Here is a 20374-nt window from a genome sequence, read left to right on the forward strand (position 1 = left end):
AGTAAAACTATTTATGGCATAAACATGTAATAAGTTTGCAGATGCAACTGCATAGTCAACAACACTAGAACCATTATATTTTATACAAGTATATTTACCAAGTAGATCGCCAATTGTTCTACCATTCAAAATTCGTAGCCCAGCTTCTTTACAAAGCTCGATTAATAATTTGCCACTCTTATTTGGCCTTTTATGATCAAGATTATTTCTTGGTGTACCTATATCATATATATAGCTATCATCCTCAGCATGAGGATAAATAGATTCATCAGAGTATACAAAGTCTGGTGTTGTGCTAGTGTAGGCATTAAAATCGCCTTGAATCAATACTTCACCATATTGACTATAGTTTTCTATATTACAGAGTAATTTTGAATACATTTCTTCAATATCTTTTGGTTGCCCAGAAGAATTTTCTGGGGAAAAATAGATAAAAGCAAGATATATATCTTTTGGAAGATTAAAAAACTTATGGTTAAGCTTTACCCACTGGATATCACTATGTTCATTAGGAAGCTTAGTCAAACCTTTGATCAAAGAAAGTTTGGCATATATTGCAATTCCACCAGAATTACGCCTTGCTTTTTTATGTTTAGATCGACTACTGTTGCAAATAAGTGCATAATCTGGTATATTCAAAGTAGTTCCACTGTCACTCCATGTTTCAATTAAACTAAATAGATGCATATTAGATATAATATTCAAAAAAGTAGGGTCCTTAATTTTGTCTTGATTTAAGCCCTGGATATTCCATAAACCAATTTTCAGGTTATTCGTGGTCATTGTTAAAGAATCAATGATGGTAAGATGTGTGTTATATGGAGTAAAACAATAAAAATAGTTCCACCACCGCAACAGTATAGAATATCAATCCATCAATATATATACACTATGAGGATTATGTACACAGTTCACAGTTTTTGATATTTATTTATCCTTTTATATGTAAAAGATAAAAATTGTCTTTATACTATTAAAATTCTATTTATAAAAAATAATATTATGCCTAGGCGATCTGCAAAAACCCTATTTGACCTATCTAACTGACTTTAAAGTTCATCTTTCTCCTGCTACTTATCAAGTCCATTTTTGAAAGTATTTCGTACCTCTTATTGTGTAATTTATAAATTAATTGTCTACACAAAGGTTCAATTCTATAGCTTATATCATTTTCTGACTCAGCACTGCAAGCATAGTGGAATGGATTAATAATTAGTTGCAAAATGTCTAGCTGAATATTAGAATGTTGCAAAGCAGGAAGCTCACTACATTTACATATAATGTTTTTCAGAATTGGTGTACGAAATTGGTCAAGTGCTCTACAACACAGCAAGAAATGTGAAAGTGATTCTTCTGCTTGGTCACATAATTTACAAGTTGGATCAACGTTGTTTTGATTGTAAGCTGCTCTATTCGTTTGTAGAATGTAGGTTCCAGTTGCAATTTTTATTCTTATTGGAATTCTATTGATGTCTCTTTGATTAGCACTGTTCGCTAAGGCCAAATGATGAATTTTCCCAACTTTAAATAAAGATGTTGGAATGTATTTCAAGCTTGAGTACGTAATACATTATTTCTTCATTAATTCTTGTTGTCCAATATTTATGTACTGCTGTGGTACTCAATTTCTTCCATTTTCCTTTTGACATTTCAATATTAAGTAGTGATAATGGGTTTTCTAGACTATATTTGATACATATCTTTTTCATGTCTATAAACCAGCTGTTACTATCAAAGCTCTTAATCTGTAGTTGTCTTTCTGCTAGCTTCCACTCAGATGAATTTTTATTTGATCTTGCAATATTTCCAAACAATGAGAGGATTTTTAAGTGTATTTCTGCTTCTATAGGTAGTAAACCAGATATTAAGTATACAGCAGGGTCAGCCACATTAATATTTAGTGAAAGAATTTGCTTAAGTAACTTTTTGTATTGGATCTGTAAATTGTCAAGAATTTTGCTTTTGGTATCACAATTTCAAGCCCATAGGTTAGTATTGGAAGAATATATGTTCTCAACATTGCAATTGATGTTTCAGGATCAAGACCATTCTCCCCATGTAGACCAGTTCCCATTAGCTAGACTGTAGATAGCCCTTCTGGTTTTTTTTAAATTTTCGTCAACAGTTGTTTGTGCAGAATTGTTTTGAGATCTCGTTATTCCAATATGTGAAGCTTTGTCTACCACTGGCATTACAGTATCGTTCAATTTCCAAAATCCTAAATTAGTTTCTATAGTTTTAGCTTTGCTTTTTACAGGTAAAATTACGCTTTTTGAAGGTTGTAGATGGTATCCTTTGCGCTTACTGAAATCCACGGCTATATCTACCATTGTTTGTATATCTAATGGGTTACAGGCAAGTAGTGCAACATCGTCTGCACATGTCGGTTCACAGCAATTAATGTTTCCAATTTTTCCACCAAGTCCAGAGTCACATAGAAAATGCAAAGGAGGATTTATATATAGTTTATATAAATCAGCACTGAGAGTGCCGCCTTGCCGAACACCTTGTTCTATTCCCATGGTAAATTGATGGATTTGTTTAAAATGTGGACAAACTTTTTTTTCAAATTTTTCATTAGGGAGTCTTCATCATGGGGACCCCCCCCCCCCCCCACACACACACACACACACACACACACACACAAATAGGTGTAAATAGCAGTATGCTGGTATATCAAATTATGACAAAGTAAACATTAGTAGAAAGAAGAAATACAAGGGAATGTTTTAATGCCATTTGGGAAAACAAATTATTCAACTGAATTATACCCAAGCACAACAGAAATTGACTCAAAATTAATTTGCATCGGTCATTTTGAAAACCTTCGTGTGGTAAATCTCCCCACAAAAAGGGATAAATAGCAGTTTGCTGGTATATCAAATTATGACAAAGTATACATCAGTGTAAAGAAAAAATATGAAAGAAAGTTTTAATACTATCTAGAAAACCAACTGTTCCTCTGAATTTAACCCATTTACAAAATAACTCGAGTCGGTCTAACGAACTGAAAAGTCAAACGCGGTAATTTACGCTTATAAATTCACTAAACAAGGCTATTGTGGACATAAAAAAACAATAATTAACATTTTTTTATTCTTATTATTATACTTACTGATACATAAAACTCCTTAATAAGCCACATATGTTAAAATAATGTTATTATTTTGCACCACGCTTGTAATCGGTATCGGGACCGTTCGCCCAAATAACATGTTCGCCCTAGGTCCGTTCGCTCTGAGTTCGTTCACCCAGAGTCCGTTCGCCCTACTATAAAAATATTAATATTCAGGGCATTGGAAATTGATTAAACTTATTCAGATATTTCTAGGTATATATATCATGTATATTCTTGAAATTTATGGAAACATTGAAATATTTAAAAGTTTATGGCTTGTTTTTGATCATTAATTGTTCAATTACAAAATAATAGGGTCCTACTAAAATGCGCCCGGGAGCGCCCGGGTGAAGAAAAAGCGCCCGGGGAAAAGAAAAAGCGCCCGGGGAAGAAAATTAGCGCCCGGGGAAATTATATAGATATTTTATTGGCATGAGACAACTTTGTGTCCGGCGATGAAATAAGTTATGCACATTGATTTTTTTTAAATTTTAGACAAGTAATTTGTAAATTAAGATAATAGACATTTTTAATAAAACACAAATACAAGTATAAATGTTTCAATTTTAACAATAATATATGAATAGGCCTACTATTTCGAAAGACAGATAGTAATGGATCACAGTTTATGCTGAAGATTTATAAAATGTAAGACATCAAAAGACATGTTTTTCAAAAACGATATCAAAATGAAAAATGTAAACAAAACTTAAATTTCACAGATAAATATCAATCTAATCAATATTAAAAGAGTTACACATAATAAATCAGCAAATAAAGCAGTACTATACATGTACATGTACCGCAGTTAAAACAAGGCGGTAAAAATTAAGCAGGAGTTTTGTTTAAATTTAAAACTAAGCATTAAAACCCTTATAAGCATTGCCATTAAAACAGTTGTAGTTTTATAAAAAGATATCATATATCTTTATCAGCATCTGCATAAAAAAATGTGTTCACCATGCAGTTGCTAAAATATTAGACCTCAGGCACTGATTATTTTTAAGTAACAAAATATACGTTTTGATCGAGGACAATATCGTTCAGGATTCTTCTATATACTCTCATTTATATTTATTTACTTATGTATATACAATTTTGATATCTAAAATGCAAAAGTGCCAGAACCAGCACTTTAGATGTAGCATTGTACATATCCCAATTTATATTAAGGACAAAACAAGCAATGATTTTTTTTTTTTGGAAAAAAATTATTGTTATATAATATTATTATTTTATTCTCATGGGCGCTAATTTTCCTTCCCCGGGCGCTTTTTCTTTTCCCGGGCGCTCTCGGGCGCTCCCGGGCGCTTTTTAGTAGGACCGGCCTCCTTAGCTAATTGCAAAAGAATTTGCAGCCCTACTAAAGGAGGTGGGAAAGGAATTAAATAAGGAATTAAAAAAATATATTCACCTATTTCTGTCTTCCTCTCTTGAAAGAATCCAAAATTGCTGACTTGGCAAAAATGGACTGGTGGTCTGGAACATCCTTCAAATAGAATGAAGTGAAAGACGTTTCAGAGGTCCAGTAAGCTGCTTTTAAAATTTCTTCAGCTGATACACCACAAAATAAAGCCCATGAAGTAGAGTGTTCTTGTATCATGTGCTCTTACTGTTTTTAAAGTGTCTTTATCAGATTTCCTTATAGATTTTGTTCTATTTATGTAAATCCTTAATGCACGGCAAGGGCATAGTTGCAAATCCTCAGAATCAGTTGCATAAGAATTAAATGAAGGAATGAATAATGCCTCCCAAGGACTTATTCAAAGTCTGTGTTTTTGCAAGAAACTGCATATTTGGTAATAGTTTAATTCCATTTTTTTCAAATCTAAAATGTCCATCATCTAATGATAAGCAATGAATTTCACCAACGCTACTGGCTGATGCAATAGCTACTAGAAAAGCTGTTTTGAATGTTAAAAACTTTAATTCAATTGAATCTAAAGGTTCAAAAGGATGTTTTGTTAGCATCAATAAAACTAAAGGTAAATTCCAATTTGGTGTCAATTGACGAATTGGTGGATTCATATTAAATAATCCTTTAATCAATGATGATAACTCAGAACTGTTTGAAATTTCTAATCCATTATTATGAATCAATGCTATGGCTGACTTGTAACCTGTAATAGTCTGTGGTTTGCATTTTCTTACAGTAGAAAGATATAACAAAAATTCTGCTACTTCTGGTATAGTTGAAGAAGTGGAATTGATATTTTGTTCTTTACACCAACTGTCATATATTCTGAGTCTTGCATCATACACTGTTTGAGTAGATGATTTTCTGGCATTTGCCATAATTTCTGCAGTTTTTTCAGAAAATCCTTTTGACTTATGGCGCAATTTGATAATTTCCATGCCACAAGATTCAATGTTTCTGGACTATGATGAAATATTTGTATTCGATTGTGAATTTGTGAAAGCAGATCTGGCAGAAGTGGTAGTTTTATTGGAATATCTATCAGTAGATCCAACATCTGAGGATACCAAGATTGTCTTGGCCACATTGGTGCTATTAGAAGAACAACTTGGCTGTCTTTTCTTCTCGAATCTTTTGTAATATCCGAGGAACAAGGATTGGAGCGGAGGAAATGCATATGCATACATGCCGCTCCAATTTACAGTTAGAGCATCTACTTGAAATGCTGCTATGTCTGGAACCGGAGAGCAATAAACTGCTAACGTTTTGTTCTGAGCTGTTGCAAACAGATCTATACTTGGAGTTTCCAGTCTCTGAAATATCATATTTACTATCATATTGTTGAGTTAGTGCAAAGCAATAAGGCTGCATTTAACCAAAACTCAATAGATCCAACTTGTCTTCTCTGCAATGAAAATCCAGAAACTGTTGAACATTTTATTCTAGATTGTAAACCTCTGAATAACACTCGTATACCATACTTGCATGAGTTAGACTGCTTTCTTCGTAGCATTAAAAACTGTGATGCTTTAACCTCAGGCTAACCAGCTTAGTAATAAATAAACAGCTTATTTTAGACCCAAGTAGATTATTATGCGCATGTGGCTGTAGATGCAAATGTATGGACAACTGCTTCAAACAGTCAAAGTAGAGTATATAAATAGAAAACTGTGCTATGCTTTACATACCAAAAGAAATGAACTTTTGACTGAAGCTCTACCGTCAAACAAACGAAAAGGCCAATGAATGTAGCTAACATTCACCCCACGGGCGTAGATTTTTGCTTTTTTTTAATACCGAAGACCCCTGTAAATATAGTCCTGTAAATATATATTGTGAACTTTTAAACCGATTCTGAAAAGAAGTGCTCCTTTGAAGGAGGGAATTCCTTACACAGATACAGATACAGAATGCAGATCTCTTTTCCGGAGAAATACACATTTTAACCGATATCGATGGAAAGGTTAATGTACTACGGGTTTAACCAATCAGTGCAAGGGACACAAGCTACCAAATGTCACAAAACAGGTCTATTGACTCAATCAAGGAGAACAAATCATAAGGTTATTCAATCATTAAAACAATCATTAATTATCTAATCGGGGTTACAAATAAGCAAGTAAAACTTTTTTTGGATTCGGCATATTGACAAACAATACAAACATAAGTTCTAATGAGCTTTTCACCGAATATAAAAAAACATATGAAATAACAAATAAAACCACAGGAGTTTGAAATCCATCCTATCAATAACAGGTTGGGAACAAACCCTCTATATGGTAATTATACCTGTATAGAGGGATAATCCTTCTATAAATGGGTAAAATTATTCCTCTGTAGAGGGGTATTTTTGTTAAGACTGGATTTAAATCAAAATAGGGCAGAATGGCATTCTCTACTTATTATGGCAGTATGCCAGTAACCTGGAACAGTTGATGCATCAATTGATGTATTTAATTTAATATGCACATGCCCAGTTTGATGCTTATCTGACTAAATATAAAATCTATTGTTCACCATGATTGAAAGCTGTGATGATCAGGTAAATTCTACTCACTTATGCCTCACTTAACAGAATTTCTATTGTTAGATTTAACATGAAATTTAAAGGTCAACTATTCCTTTTGTTGTAGATCAGGTGTTCAGATAGGTATACAATAGATTGCAAGTTTTGTCACTTTAGCAGAAAACTGGTTATCCCAATTTTTAGTCACGTGCATATGTTGATGCATATAATGCTAGAGATTATAGCCAATATAACTAGAAAATGCCATTCTGCCCTAATTTGCTTTAAATCCAGTGCAAACAAAAAAAACCTCTCTATAGAGGGATAATTTTATCCCTCTAAAGAAGGATTATCCCTCTATACAGGTATAATCACCATACAGGGGGTTTGTTCCCAACCTGAATAAGGGGGTAAAAATATACCAAAGACGACTATCACAGTAGAGCTTCTCTCGAAGAGAGAAGCGAGAAGCTCTACTGAGATAGTCGACTTTGGTATATTTTTACCCCTTTATTGATAGGATTTCAAACTCCTGTGATAAAACAAGGCATGCAGCATTGGCTAGAGGTACATGTATAGGGGGAGGGTTGAGATCTCACAAAAATGTTTAACCCTGCCACATTTTTGCGCCTGTCCCAAGTCAGGAGCCTCTGGCCTTTGTTAGTCTTGTATTATTTTAACTTTTAGTTTCTTGTGTACAATTTAGAGTTTAGTATGGTGTTCATTCACTAAACTAGTATATAATATATTTGTTTTGGGGCCAGCTGAAGGACGACTCTGGGTGCGAGAATTTCTCGTTGCATTGAAGACCTGTTGGTGACCTTCTGCTGTTGTCTGCTCTATGGTCGGGTTGTTGTCTCTTTTACACATTACTGCCCTATTTCCATTCTCAATTTTAATAAATAATAAAAAGCAGCACCAACATGACCAAAAATTAGCTCTAAGCAAATAGCATATATACATGTATCTTGCAAAATACCAAAACATATATATGAAGCACTAATTTCTTTAAAAATTTGCAGTTTAAAAATTATTTTTTATAGAATTTATGATTTATAAAGTAAAAATTTCAAATCTTTCAAATTTTAAAATGTAAAAAACAAAATTTCAGTTGCAATGCAATTGAGCTGTTAATGCAGCATAAAAAGCATAAATATTGTAACACAAATAATCTACAGGCAGAGCAAAAACATTCTGTTCCACTCCAGGACTGAACAAGACTCTTAAAATGTGAGAAGTCCTGAAATGGTCTGGTAAGCTATTCCATAAAGAAGCAGCAGCAAAACTAAAAGATTTTTTCCATATGAGGTAGTTCTTACCTGTAGTATTTCCAAAATATTAGTGTATCTAATAGAATATTTAGTGTGTTTAATTTGGAGTAAATTTTGTAAACATACAAATGTACAGTAGCCAAATTATTTAAAATTTTATAAGTCTCAAGTGCCATTGTCCTGATGTGTCTTACTTGTACATGTAGGGTTGGAACCTTTGTGTTCTCAAGAAGAGTTTCAGAGGATGATAAGTAGTCGTCATATAAAAATTTTAATGCTCTCTCTTGTATCAAGTTTTTTAGAATTTTTCTCTGTACAAAAATGCCATGCCAAAGGGCGAAAATTAAAAATACTCATAATAAAAGTATAAAAAATTGTAAGTTTATTTAATAAATCTGTTTAAAAATGATCCAATTCTCTTGAGAATATTCAGCTGTTGATGTCTTTCTACACAAGTTACTTATATATGAATCAAATTTTAGTTGGTAATCAATATCAATTCCAAGTATTAACTTTTATACTGTTTCTTCACATGATAAAATATTTTGCTGAATTTGTATAGATGGATTTTTTGCAAAGGTTCTTTTCCCTGCCTACAGCAATAACTTGAAATTTATGAGATTTTATGTCTGTTTTCCCTATATTTAGCCTATTTGCACTCATTTTCAGAGGTCAAAAAATCTGTTGGATGGCCGGTGACCCCCAAATTTTATTTCAACTTTATAAAATAGAGACATCAACATGATCAAGCTTTACAGTATGAAAAAATGAGCAACTTCTGTCATTTATTTTGCTTTGAAAATTCAATCAAAGAGATTTTATGTCTGTTTTCCCTATATTTAGCCTATTTGCACTCATTTTCAGAGGTCAAAAAATCTCTTGGATGGCCAGTGACCCCCAAATTTTATTTCAATTTTATAAAATAAACATCAAGCTTTACAGTATGAAAAAATGAGCAACTTCTGTCATTTATTTTGCTTTGAAAATTCAATCAAAGTGTATTTTTGTCCATTTTCCCTATATTTCCATATAACCTATTTGCACTAATTTTCAGAGGTCAAAATATCTCTTAAATGGCCGGTGACCCCCAATTTTATTTGCATTTTTATACGCCCGTCGTCTTTTAGACGGGACGTATTATTTATGGTATACCTTTGTCTGTCCGTCCGTCTGTCCGTCCGTCCGTCGTCCACACTTTGGATAATAACTCAAAAACACTTTCACCAATTTCCATGAAACTTTGGTGAAATGTTTATATCTATTGACATAAGCTCCCTTTCGGTTTTTTTTAATTTCAGATTTTAAGTTTTGGATTTATGGGGCTTTATTCATAAAAAAGGGGGGATTTTCAACACTTCGGACAATAACTCAAAAAGGCTTTCACCAATGTCCATGAAACTTGGTGAATTGTTTATATCTATTGATGTAAGCTCCCTTTCAATTTTTATAAATTTCAGATTTTAAGTTTTGGATTTATGGGGCTTTATTCATAAAAAAAAAGGGGGATTTTCAACACTTCGGACAATAACTGAAAAAGGCTTTCACCAATGTCCATGAAACTTTGGTGAATTGTTTATATCTATTGATGTAAGCTCCCTTTCAATTTTTATAAATTTCAGATTTTACATTTCCGTGTTATGAATTTTTATGCTTAAAAAAGGGGGGATTTTCCAATTTTGGGACAATAACACTTTCACAAAATTTTATGCAACTTTGATAAATTGTTTATATCTATTGACATAAGCTCCCTTTCCATTTTTATAAATTTTAGATTTTACGTTTTCTTAAGTAATGAATTTTTATACTTAAAAAGGGGGATTTTATGAAACTTTGGTGAATATATTAATGTAACATCCCTTTTGATTTGTATATATATTTCTAGTTGATCATATAAATTCATTTAAAGCATAAAATTCAAGTTAAAAGAGCAACGGGCGTATCATGCGCTAAAGCACAGCCCTTTATTTCATTTACAATACTTCAAAGTTAAATTTCACAAAGTATAAGAAAATTCTGTCATTTTTTTTCTATACCCCTGAACTACCTTAACCGGACAAACTTTTTTTTTGCCTTTCTTGGCGACAAGTTGAAAACAATTTTTTTCTTTCCAATTTTAGCATTCTCCAAAAACTGGAAACAAACTTTTTTTCCAAAAAAATCCATAGCCCAGAAAATCAAATGGTTGCTGCCTTACCATTTTTATACGACCGCAAAATTTGAAAAAATTTTCGTCGTATATTGCTATCACGTTGGCGTCGTCGTCGTCGTCCGAATACTTTTAGTTTTCGCACTCTAACTTTAGTAAAAGTGAATAGAAATCTATGAAATTTTAACACAAGGTTTATGACCACAAAAGGAAGGTTGGGATTGATTTTGGGAGTTTTAGTCCCAATATTTTAGGAATTAGGGGCCAAAAAGGGCCCAAATAAGCATTTTCTTGGTTTTCGCACTATAACTTTAGTTTAAGTAAATAGAAATCTATGAAATTTTGACATAAGGTTTATGACCACAAAAGAAAGGTTGGGATCGATTTTGGGAGTTTTGGTTCCAACAGTTTAGGAATTAGGGGCCAAAAAAGGGCCCAAATAAGCATTATTCTTGGTTTTCGCACAATAACTTTAGTTTAAGTAAATAGAAATCAATGAAATTTAAACACAATGTTTATGACCACAAAAGGAAGGTTGGTATTGATTTTGGGAGTTTAGGTCCCAACAGTTTAGGAATTAGGGGCCAAAAAGGGACCCAAATAAGCATTTTTTTTGGTTTTCGCACCATAACTTTAGTATAAGTAAACAGAAATCTATGAAATTTAAACACAAGGTTTATGACCATAAAAGGAAGGTTGGTATTGATTTTGGGAGTTTTGGTCCCAACAGTTTAGGAATAAAGGGCCCAAAGGGTCCAGATTTAAACTTTGTTTGATTTTATCAAAAATTGAATAATTGGGGTTCTTTGATATGCCGAATCTAACTGTGTATGTAGATTCTTAATTTTTGGTCCCGTTTTCAAATTGGTCTCGCTTAAGGTCCAAAGGGTCCAAAATTAAACTTAGTTTGATTTTAACAAAAATTGAATCCTTGGGGTTCTTTGATATGCTGAATCTAAAAATGTACTTAGATTTTTTATTATTGGCCCAGTTTTCAAGTTGGTCCAAATCGGGGTCCAAAATTAAACTTTGTTTGATTTCATCAAAAATTCAATAATTGGGGTTCTTTGATATGCCAAATCTTACTGTGTATGTAGATTCTTAATTTTTGGTCCCGTTTTCAAATTGGTTTACATTAACGTCCAAAGGGTCCAAAATTAAACTAAGTTTGATTTTAACAAAAATTAAATTCTTGGGCTTATTTGATATGCTTTATCTAAATATGTACTTTGATTTTTGATTATGGGCCCAGTTTTCAAGTTGGTCCAAATCAGGATTCCATATCAAGTATTGTGCAATAGCAAGAAATTTTCAATTGCACAGTATTGCACAATAGCAAGAAATATCTAATTGCACAATATTGTGCAATAGCAATTAATTTTCAATTGGAGTTATCTTTCTTTGTATAGAATAGTAGTTGATAATATATGTTGGAAATTTACCAGACATGACTATGATGTCATTTTCTATTTTTATTTGCCAATAACTTTATGTAAATAACTTCATTGGAAATTTGCCAATATAAAATGTTGCTGATGAAGCTTTTTTTCCTTATCTTATCTAAAATGTTTTTAGATAATGTATGTTGGACATTTGCCAGACATGACTATGATGTCATTTTCTATTTTTATTTGCCAATAACTTTATGTAAATAACTTCATTGGAAATTTGCCAATATAAAATGTTGCTGATGAAGTTTTTTTTATTGTTTTATACAATAAACAATGTATATTCACTTTTACTACCAACCAATCTTTACCATTCAGTGATAACAAGCACTTTATTTTACATTTTAATATCTTATGATGTATTTAAAAGAGTAGTTATTGTTGCAAACTCCATTAGAAATTTGAATTGATATCAGTTTTGGAAAAAGGGAAACGGGGATGTGAAAAAAAGGGGGGGGGTTTAAATTTTTCTCATTTCAGATTTCATAAATAAAAAGAAAATTTCTTCAAACATTTTTTTGAGAGGATTAATATTCAACAGCATAGTGAATTGCTCAAAGGCAAAAAAAACTTTTAAGTTCATTAGACCACATTCATTCTGTGTCAGAAACCTATGCTGTGTCAACTATTTAATTTTAGATTTAAAAAGTTTGAAGAAATCTTTAATTGATTTGTAAAATCTTGACATTTGTTTTGTGTAAAAAAAAACCATATAATGTCAAAAATTTGATCACAATCCAAATTCAGAGCTGTATCACGCTTGAATGTTTTGTCCATACTTGCCCCAACTGTTCAGGGTTCGACCTCTGCGGTCGTATAAAGCTGCGCCCTGCGGAGCACCTGGTTAAAAACTTTTGCCAATTACCTGGAAATTATAATAGATAGACAGAAATATTAAAAGCAAAAATGATCATCAGCAAGACACATTAGTTGACAAGTCAAAACCTTCAGAGGACTCCTTGTTAGATTTATTGTGGCCACCAAAAAAAATCGCTGTAATTTTAACACATATATACATGTCCATATTTCAGGACCACTAACTGACCCTTTGTGAAGCTGTGCCTATTTAAATAGTGGATACATCAGAATGTCACTAGATACTTGGAGTGAAGTTTGTCTTAGCATTACCAATGATGTCCAAGATGAAGCAAGCTATGAACATGATGAAGGTACATACAGTTATGTCGTCATTAAAAAAGTTTACAAGATGAGTGAACAGAATCATGGGAATAATGATAAATATGTTATGGTACATGTACATTGCCCTATTAATACATGTAATATGGCTAAAGGAAATGCCCATGGTCAAGCAATAAGTCAATTGACCAAGAAAACATTCAGACATTATGGTAACCAACATAATCAGAGATTTGTCAAGAAAGAAATAAGTTCAGCTGTTTTTTTTCATTAAAATATACTTTTAAATCATAAATATTTTTATATGATTTAGTGTATCAGCTATCACTTTTTTACATCATAAGAATTTTTTTGTGAAAAGAGTTATTGGGTCATCAAAAATCTCAATCATTGTTATCAATACAGATTAATATTTAGGTAAAAACATCAGATAGGACATGTACAGGTTAAAAAATAAATGATAACCTACCCAAATTTATCCAATGTTTTCAGTTCATTTAACCCTTTCCTCCATGGATTTGTTTTTATGCCCCACCTACGATAGTAGAGAGGCATTATGTTTTCTGATCTGTGCGTCCGTTCGTCCGTCTGTCTGTCCATTCGTTCGTCTGTTCGTTCGTCCGTCTGTCCCGCTTCAGGTTAAAGTTTTTGGTCAAGGTAGTTTTTGATGAAGTTGAAGTCTAATCATCTTAAAACTTAGTACACATGTTCCTTATGATATGATCTTTCTAATTTTAAAGCCAAATTAAACTTTTGACCCCAATTTCACGGTCCACTGAACATAGAAAATGAAAGTGCATGTTTCAGGTTAAAGTTTTTGGTCAAGGTAGTTTTTGATGAAGTTGAAGTCCAATCAACTTGAAACTTAGTACACATGTTCCCTATATGATATTATCTTTCTAATTTTAATGCCTAATTATATTTTTTATCCAATTTCACGGTCCATTGAACATGGAAAATGATAGTGCGAGTGGGACATTCGTGTACTTTGGACACATTCTTGTTTACATACTAGATTCGCATAGGATTTTTTCAATAAAAAAAAAATCATCTGGTTTAAAGAATTGATGCGTTGTGAAAACAAATATTTCATCAATGAAATTCAATTCAGATATTCATGGATATCCTTTTCATATTGAATACAATTTTTTCTAAGTCTGATCCAGACATTTCGTAGTCAGAGCATTTTAACTGAGGTACTCAGACACAGACGTCAAAAGGCGTCATTATGGAGTAAAGGGGGTGGCGTCAAAAGGCGTCATTATGGAGGAAAGGGTTAAGGTGGTATGGGAGTCTAAATTAAAAATGATAGAATTTGTTAATTCTTTGTAGTATCTATTGATATATATGTTAAAAAATATCATAAAAATAATAGCTCATCAAGCATTTTCTCAAGCTACAGGTTGTGACAAAATGACACATTTAGTATGGATTATACAGGAAGAAACACCATTATGTGATAAGAAGCTAAACTAAATGATAGAATTGTAAAATAAAATACGAGAAGATCGCTTTCAGAAAATGATTTGAGAATATCAAAAGAAAAGATAGGGTCACCGTGCATTTTTTGCAGCTAAAATACAAAATAGCAAAATTTCATGTAGATTCCTTCAGAAAATGCACTATTTCAGAGTTACCTCCCCTTAATATGCTAATTTAAAAATATTGAAAATCAAGCAGAAATAATCAACACTTGTAAAGTTTTAATATTTATAAGTTATAATTTTATAAATTTGTTCCTGCTTCAAATTTTGCTAACTTGATTGAAAATCTGAACCTTAGATTCTCTGTTTTTCACAATCCAAGATGGTGAAAGACAACCATATCACCTTAAAATATTTTTTACTGACACAGTAAGAAATAATTTTGGTTAGCGACATATTTTCAAAGGACCCTTCACTATGGTAATGTCTTGGTGTCTCAAATCTTAACTTTCATTTGATGAAATAGCAGAGTATATTAAAAAATCTACAAAAAGAGATATATGCTGCAATAAAATAAAGAACATTTGTACAGACAAAAAATAAAACTTAAAAATGAAATTATCCAGATAAATAAAAAAAAAAATCAGTTGAAGATGGTGAAATTATCACCTCAAAATTATTAATATTTTGTAGGCTTAGTCTTTTAATTTATGCATGAGTATCGGTAGGTAAATATCACGACAGATTTAAGCATTAGATCTACCAAGTCAATTAGCTATCTATTTTATAGCTTGAGTGCTATAAATATATCTTATTGATGAACATTTTCCAAGGGTAATAAGAATCTTAAACATTATACTTAAAATACATAATGTCAAAATATATATATTGCAAATTTAATAACTTCTTAAAAGCTGTATTATATAGATTATCTCCCTTTGGTGTCATTCCTATTGAATGTGAATTGGGCGACTTAGTTTCTGCCCTACACCTCAATGGCTTACAAGGGCAGGATACCTGCATCAACTTATTTCAACTGACAACTCTCTGATTTCCTAAAATGTATATATGGTCTTCTGACATCAGACTCGGACTTCTCTTGAATTGTATTTCAAATGTGTGTATTGTTATGCATTTACTTTTCTACATTGGCTAGAGGTATAGGGGGAGGGTTGCGATCTCATAAACATGTTTAACCCCGCGGCATTTTTGCGCCTGTCCCAAGTTAGGAGCCTCTGTTGTTAGTCTTGTATTATTATAATTTTAGTTTCTTGTGTACAATTTGGAAATTAGTATGGCGTTCATTATCACTGAACTAGTATATATTTGTTTAGGGGCCAGCTGAAGGACACCTCCGGGTGCGTGAATTTCTCGCTACATTGAAGACCTGTTGGTGACCTTCTGCTGTTGTTTTTTTCTGTGGTCGGGTTGTCGTCTCTTTGACACATTCCCCATTTCCATTTTCAATTTAATTACATAGAGAAAAATAACCATTCGTACTAAAAATCATTCAATCTATGAAAATATATATTAAAGAAATATTAATAAAGAAGAAGATAAAGAAAACTGTCAAGTCTGTCAATACACTATAGAATCATCACTACTCTCTTTAAATTCTCAATAGACAAAGAAAATTGGCAACTACACGCTAAAACTTTATATCAACCAATCAGATTACTTAAAATCCAAAAAATCATGAACAATTAACAATAATGTATGGAAGCGTTTCAGTGTAATCAAAGTTTATGTAAGACAATATGTTATTTAAAAGTTTTATTTAATATTAACATAATTATACATCTTTATTTTACAATTACAATATAAACAAAATAAAGAGGCTATCACACATGTATGACATTGTATGAAATCACAAATGTTTTTAGTATCGATTATTCACATCTTTCTGAAATTAAGGTTCAAGGTGTGAAGTATTTTCAGATCTATTGCTTATAAACTTACTTTCAACAGAATACTTATTGCAGAGGTACATGTACAATTAAAAGTTTTCCCCAGTTCAGCTTGCAAATAACTTCTAAAACTTATAGATAAATTATATTATTATTTAAAAAGATTTAAAAAATTAACATGTTTTAATACAGTATCTAGATTTTAACACTTTCCATTTGTACAGATAATGAGAACCAAGCCATGGAAGTTTTTTGCAATGGACAGAATATAGAAAATGAATCCTTTGCAGATACTAGACTTGATGGAAAGGATATGATCATGATGAATGTAAAATCAAATGAAGATGATATACAAGATATGAAAAATGAATCTGTCAATGATATTGGAGAAGATACAGAAGATATATCTGAAAGAAGAGATGTGGAAGAGAAATGGATTGAGGATAAAGAAAAAGATGAATCAGAAGTAGATAAAGGAGTAAATATAAAAGATGAACCAATTGAAGACAAAGAAATAGACAAAAAAAATGAATCAATTCAAGATAAAGAAGTAGATATAAAAGATGAACCAATTGAAGACAAAGAATTAGACAAAAACGATGAATCAATTCAAGATAAAGGAAAAGATATAAAAGATGAACCAATTGAAGATAAAGAGAGCGATATGATAGATAAGTCCATTGAAGAGAAAGGAGAAGATATAATAGATGAATCAATTGAAGAGAAAGAAAGAGATATAAATGACGAATCGTTTGGGAACATAGCTGACAGTTCCTCTAATTCCAGTGAAAATGAAAGTACTATTGATCCCAATTGTGAAAAGTGTGGGAAAAAATTAGGAAATAGATTACACACTAAAAGTGTTTCTAAAGTTAAAAAAGTCTTTTCTAAAAAGGATTCTCAAGTTGGTGCTGAAGATACAAGTAATATGTGTATAGCTTGTAGGCAGGACCTTTTGTTCAGAAATTCTGTTGCTGAGTTCATTGACCCAGAAACTGAAGATAAAACATTTATGTGTAAAATATGTCAGAAAATATTTACAACTCGTTCTTCTATAAGGAGGCATGTTAATAGGCATGCAGGAAAAAGGAAATATTCATGTCAAATTTGTGACAAAGTATTTACTCAAAACGCAGACTTAAAAAGACATGCAAGGACACACACACAGGAAAAACCTTTCTGTTGTAGTACATGTGGGAAAAAGTTTCGCCAAGTATCAAACTTAAAAATTCATTGTCTAATACATGAAGAACAAAAACCATTTATGTGTGATCATTGTGGTAAGGGGTTTACACAGTTAGGAAACTTGCAAACCCATCTGAATGTGCACGAAGGTCATAAAATTCATGTATGTGATTCGTGTGGCAAGGGATTCTCTACAACTTCCCTGCTGAAATCTCACATACGAGTCCATACTGGTGAAAATGTTGAACGACCATTTTGTTGTAAAAAATGTGACAAAGGTTTTCCAAGCCAGTATCAACTTAAATGCCATAATCGAATACATTCTGGGGAGAAACCCTTCAAGTGCCAAGTTTGTGAGAAAGGATTTTCTCAGAGTTGTGATTTAACGAGACATAAAAAAGTACATACGGGTGAAAAACCACATAAATGTAAGAAATGTGGTTATTCCTGCTCACAGAAATCTTCACTCAAAATACACGATAGATCACATACTGGTGAAAAGCCGCACTGCTGTTATGTATGTGGTAAAGGATTCGCTCAGACTAATTCTCTTGAGAGACATATTCGAACTCATACAAAAGAGAAACCATACGTTTGCACTTTATGTGGCAGAGGGTTTGCACAATCTGCAAATCTTAAATCACATATTGCAACACACAAAAGTCGTAAAAGCAGTGAAGTTGTTCCACCTAAATAAAGTTTTGATTTACATGAACATTTTTTTTTAATTACATACAAATAAAAAGGCTTCATCATTTTGTTCATCTTACGATCTATAAACAGTTTATAGGTCGTAAGATGAACAAAATGATGAAGCCTTTTTATTTGCAATCTTAAGAATTTCATATTTTTTTCAGATGATCACTTTGATAAAGATTTTATTTACTTAAAAGAAACAAAACTGTCTAAAATATAGTGATTTCTTTGAAATATTACTATTTATATATTTGTCTGGCTATTTGAATTATTAAGTCTCTTGAGATCACAAGATGTTATTTTGTACAAATTAAGGCAATGCTAGATGACTAATGTGAACAACATGTACGTGTAGATTGTCCAAATAAAATACTTATAATGTTCAATTTTATCACTTCAGTTTGAAAAATCCAAATGCATAAAACATGATCTTGGCCAAAAGTATATATTTTTGAGAATTCACATTACCACAAAATCATTACATAGGAGGGAAAAATCTAAATGTAAAACAATTAACAAGGTCATGCTTCTTAAAACAATCAAGATTATATAACATGTTTAGTCTAGAAAAAAAATCAATTATTAAAAAACACATGCACGTATATCATAGATAAAGGAAGATGTGGTGTGAGTGCCAATGAGACAATTCTCCATCCAAATAACAATTTAAAAAGTAAACCATTATAGGTTAAAGTACGGCCTTCAACACGGAGCCTTGGCTCACACCGAACAACAAGCTATAAAGGGCCCCAAAATTACTAGTATAAAACCATTCAAACGGGAAAACCAACGGTCTAATCTATATAAACAAAACGAGAAACGAGAAACACGTATATATTACATAAACAAACGACAACTACTGTACATCAGATTCCTGACTTAGGACAGGTGCAAACATTTGCAGCGGGATTAAACGTTTTAATGGATCCAAACCTTCTCCCTTTCTCTGAAACAATAGCATAACATCACAACATAGAAAAACATACGATAAAATATCAATTGGCAGACTTAACTCAATCAAAAAACGTATGATTACACAATGAACGAATAAATTTGATCTGCGATATCTGAATACAAATGCACAGTTAATTAAATATTAGAGACAAACATTCATGACCAAAAAGCTGACAAACAAATTCAAACACACTGATAAATATTTAACCAATCAATGTTCACTTTAGAAAAAAACCGGTTTTTTATAATCTTGAAGTTTATACAAATGTTGTAAGAATAAGTGAAAAATTGAGGATATTACAAATAATCAAAGCTGGTGTACAGACAACATTTGGACAAGATCCATATAAATAAAAAATAACAAAAAAAACATTATAAACAGTATCAACAGGTCGAATTAACAAGAAAATACGATTTGAGAGTACTCGCAGTTACTGACAGCTAGTTAAAAGCCAAAACCAATTAATAGTAAAAAATCATGCATTAGAGACTAAAATCGACTAAAACACATCACAGGGATTTAGTATTTTAACGTCATTAATAGTCAAAGAAGACATGACTTGTGCAATGCCAAAAATAAATGTATCGACAGGTAGTAGTATAGTGAAGAGCGACTTCTATAGAAATAAAAGTTAACGTGTCTGTGTCTCTATACATCTCGCCTCAAAAGATAATGAAATTTAGTTATGTTTTAATTTGCTAATGACAAAATCAATATTAGTGCCAATGTGAACTATATTCAGAGATCTAATTACAATATTGGTACGATAACCCTTACTTATAAGTTTGTTTAAAGGTTCGATGAGTTTACAAGGATCACATAGTGATTTCCTCGCTTTAAGTACAATATTACCATAAAATTTAGGATGTGAAATACCATTTTTAATAAGCTTTCTACAGGTATAGCCAAAATTACTTATCAAATCTTTGTATCTATGAAAGAATTTAGTAAAAGTTTTAAGTAATTTATGGTATCGAAATCCCTGACACAACAATTTACCAGTGATGCATTGATTACGTTCGTTAAAATCTATGACATCAGAACACACACGGGCAAACCGAACGAGTTGCGATATATAAACACCGTATGATGGAGCCAAAGGCACATCACCGTCTAAAAAAGGAAAATTAACAATAGGAAATGAAAAATCGTCTCTTTTGTCGT

At 31.9% G+C, this 20374-nt stretch overlaps 2 protein-coding genes across 7 annotated transcripts in view; one reads left to right on the forward strand and one right to left on the reverse strand.

Moving 5' to 3' along the window:
• The window catches only part of LOC139481658 (glutamine amidotransferase-like class 1 domain-containing protein 1), a 53802-nt gene extending 47495 nt beyond the window's left edge, over positions 1-6307 (reverse strand). For 2 of the 4 annotated variants that reach the window (XM_071265109.1, XM_071265108.1), the window contains exon 1: positions 3116-3224. The gene's annotated coding sequence lies outside the window, so the exon portion shown is untranslated. Of the gene's footprint in view, positions 1-3115; positions 3226-4532 lie in introns of those variants that run through there. The other 2 variants (XM_071265107.1, XM_071265106.1) reach the window with 2 other exon arrangements.
• A 125-nt stretch (positions 6308-6432) lies between these two features.
• On the forward strand, positions 6433-18274 carry LOC139481660 (zinc finger protein 239-like). Of its 3 annotated transcripts, none has more exons than XM_071265112.1 (3): positions 6433-6650; positions 12938-13075; positions 16599-18274. In XM_071265112.1, the coding sequence occupies exons 2-3, from the start codon at positions 12994-12996 to the stop codon at positions 18254-18256; spliced, it is 1740 nt and encodes a 579-aa protein (XP_071121213.1). In that variant the 5' UTR covers positions 6433-6650; positions 12938-12993; the 3' UTR covers positions 18257-18274. The 3 variants fall into 3 exon arrangements, with proteins under 3 accessions (XP_071121213.1, XP_071121211.1, XP_071121214.1); XM_071265110.1 differs by having other exon boundaries at positions 6433-6598; XM_071265113.1 differs by lacking the exon at positions 12938-13075 and having other exon boundaries at positions 6433-6598.
• The last annotated feature ends 2100 nt before the right edge of the window (positions 18275-20374 follow it).

This window comes from Mytilus edulis, chromosome 7 (assembly GCF_963676685.1).
Source record: "Mytilus edulis chromosome 7, xbMytEdul2.2, whole genome shotgun sequence".
NCBI lineage: Eukaryota > Metazoa > Mollusca > Bivalvia > Mytilida > Mytilidae > Mytilus > Mytilus edulis.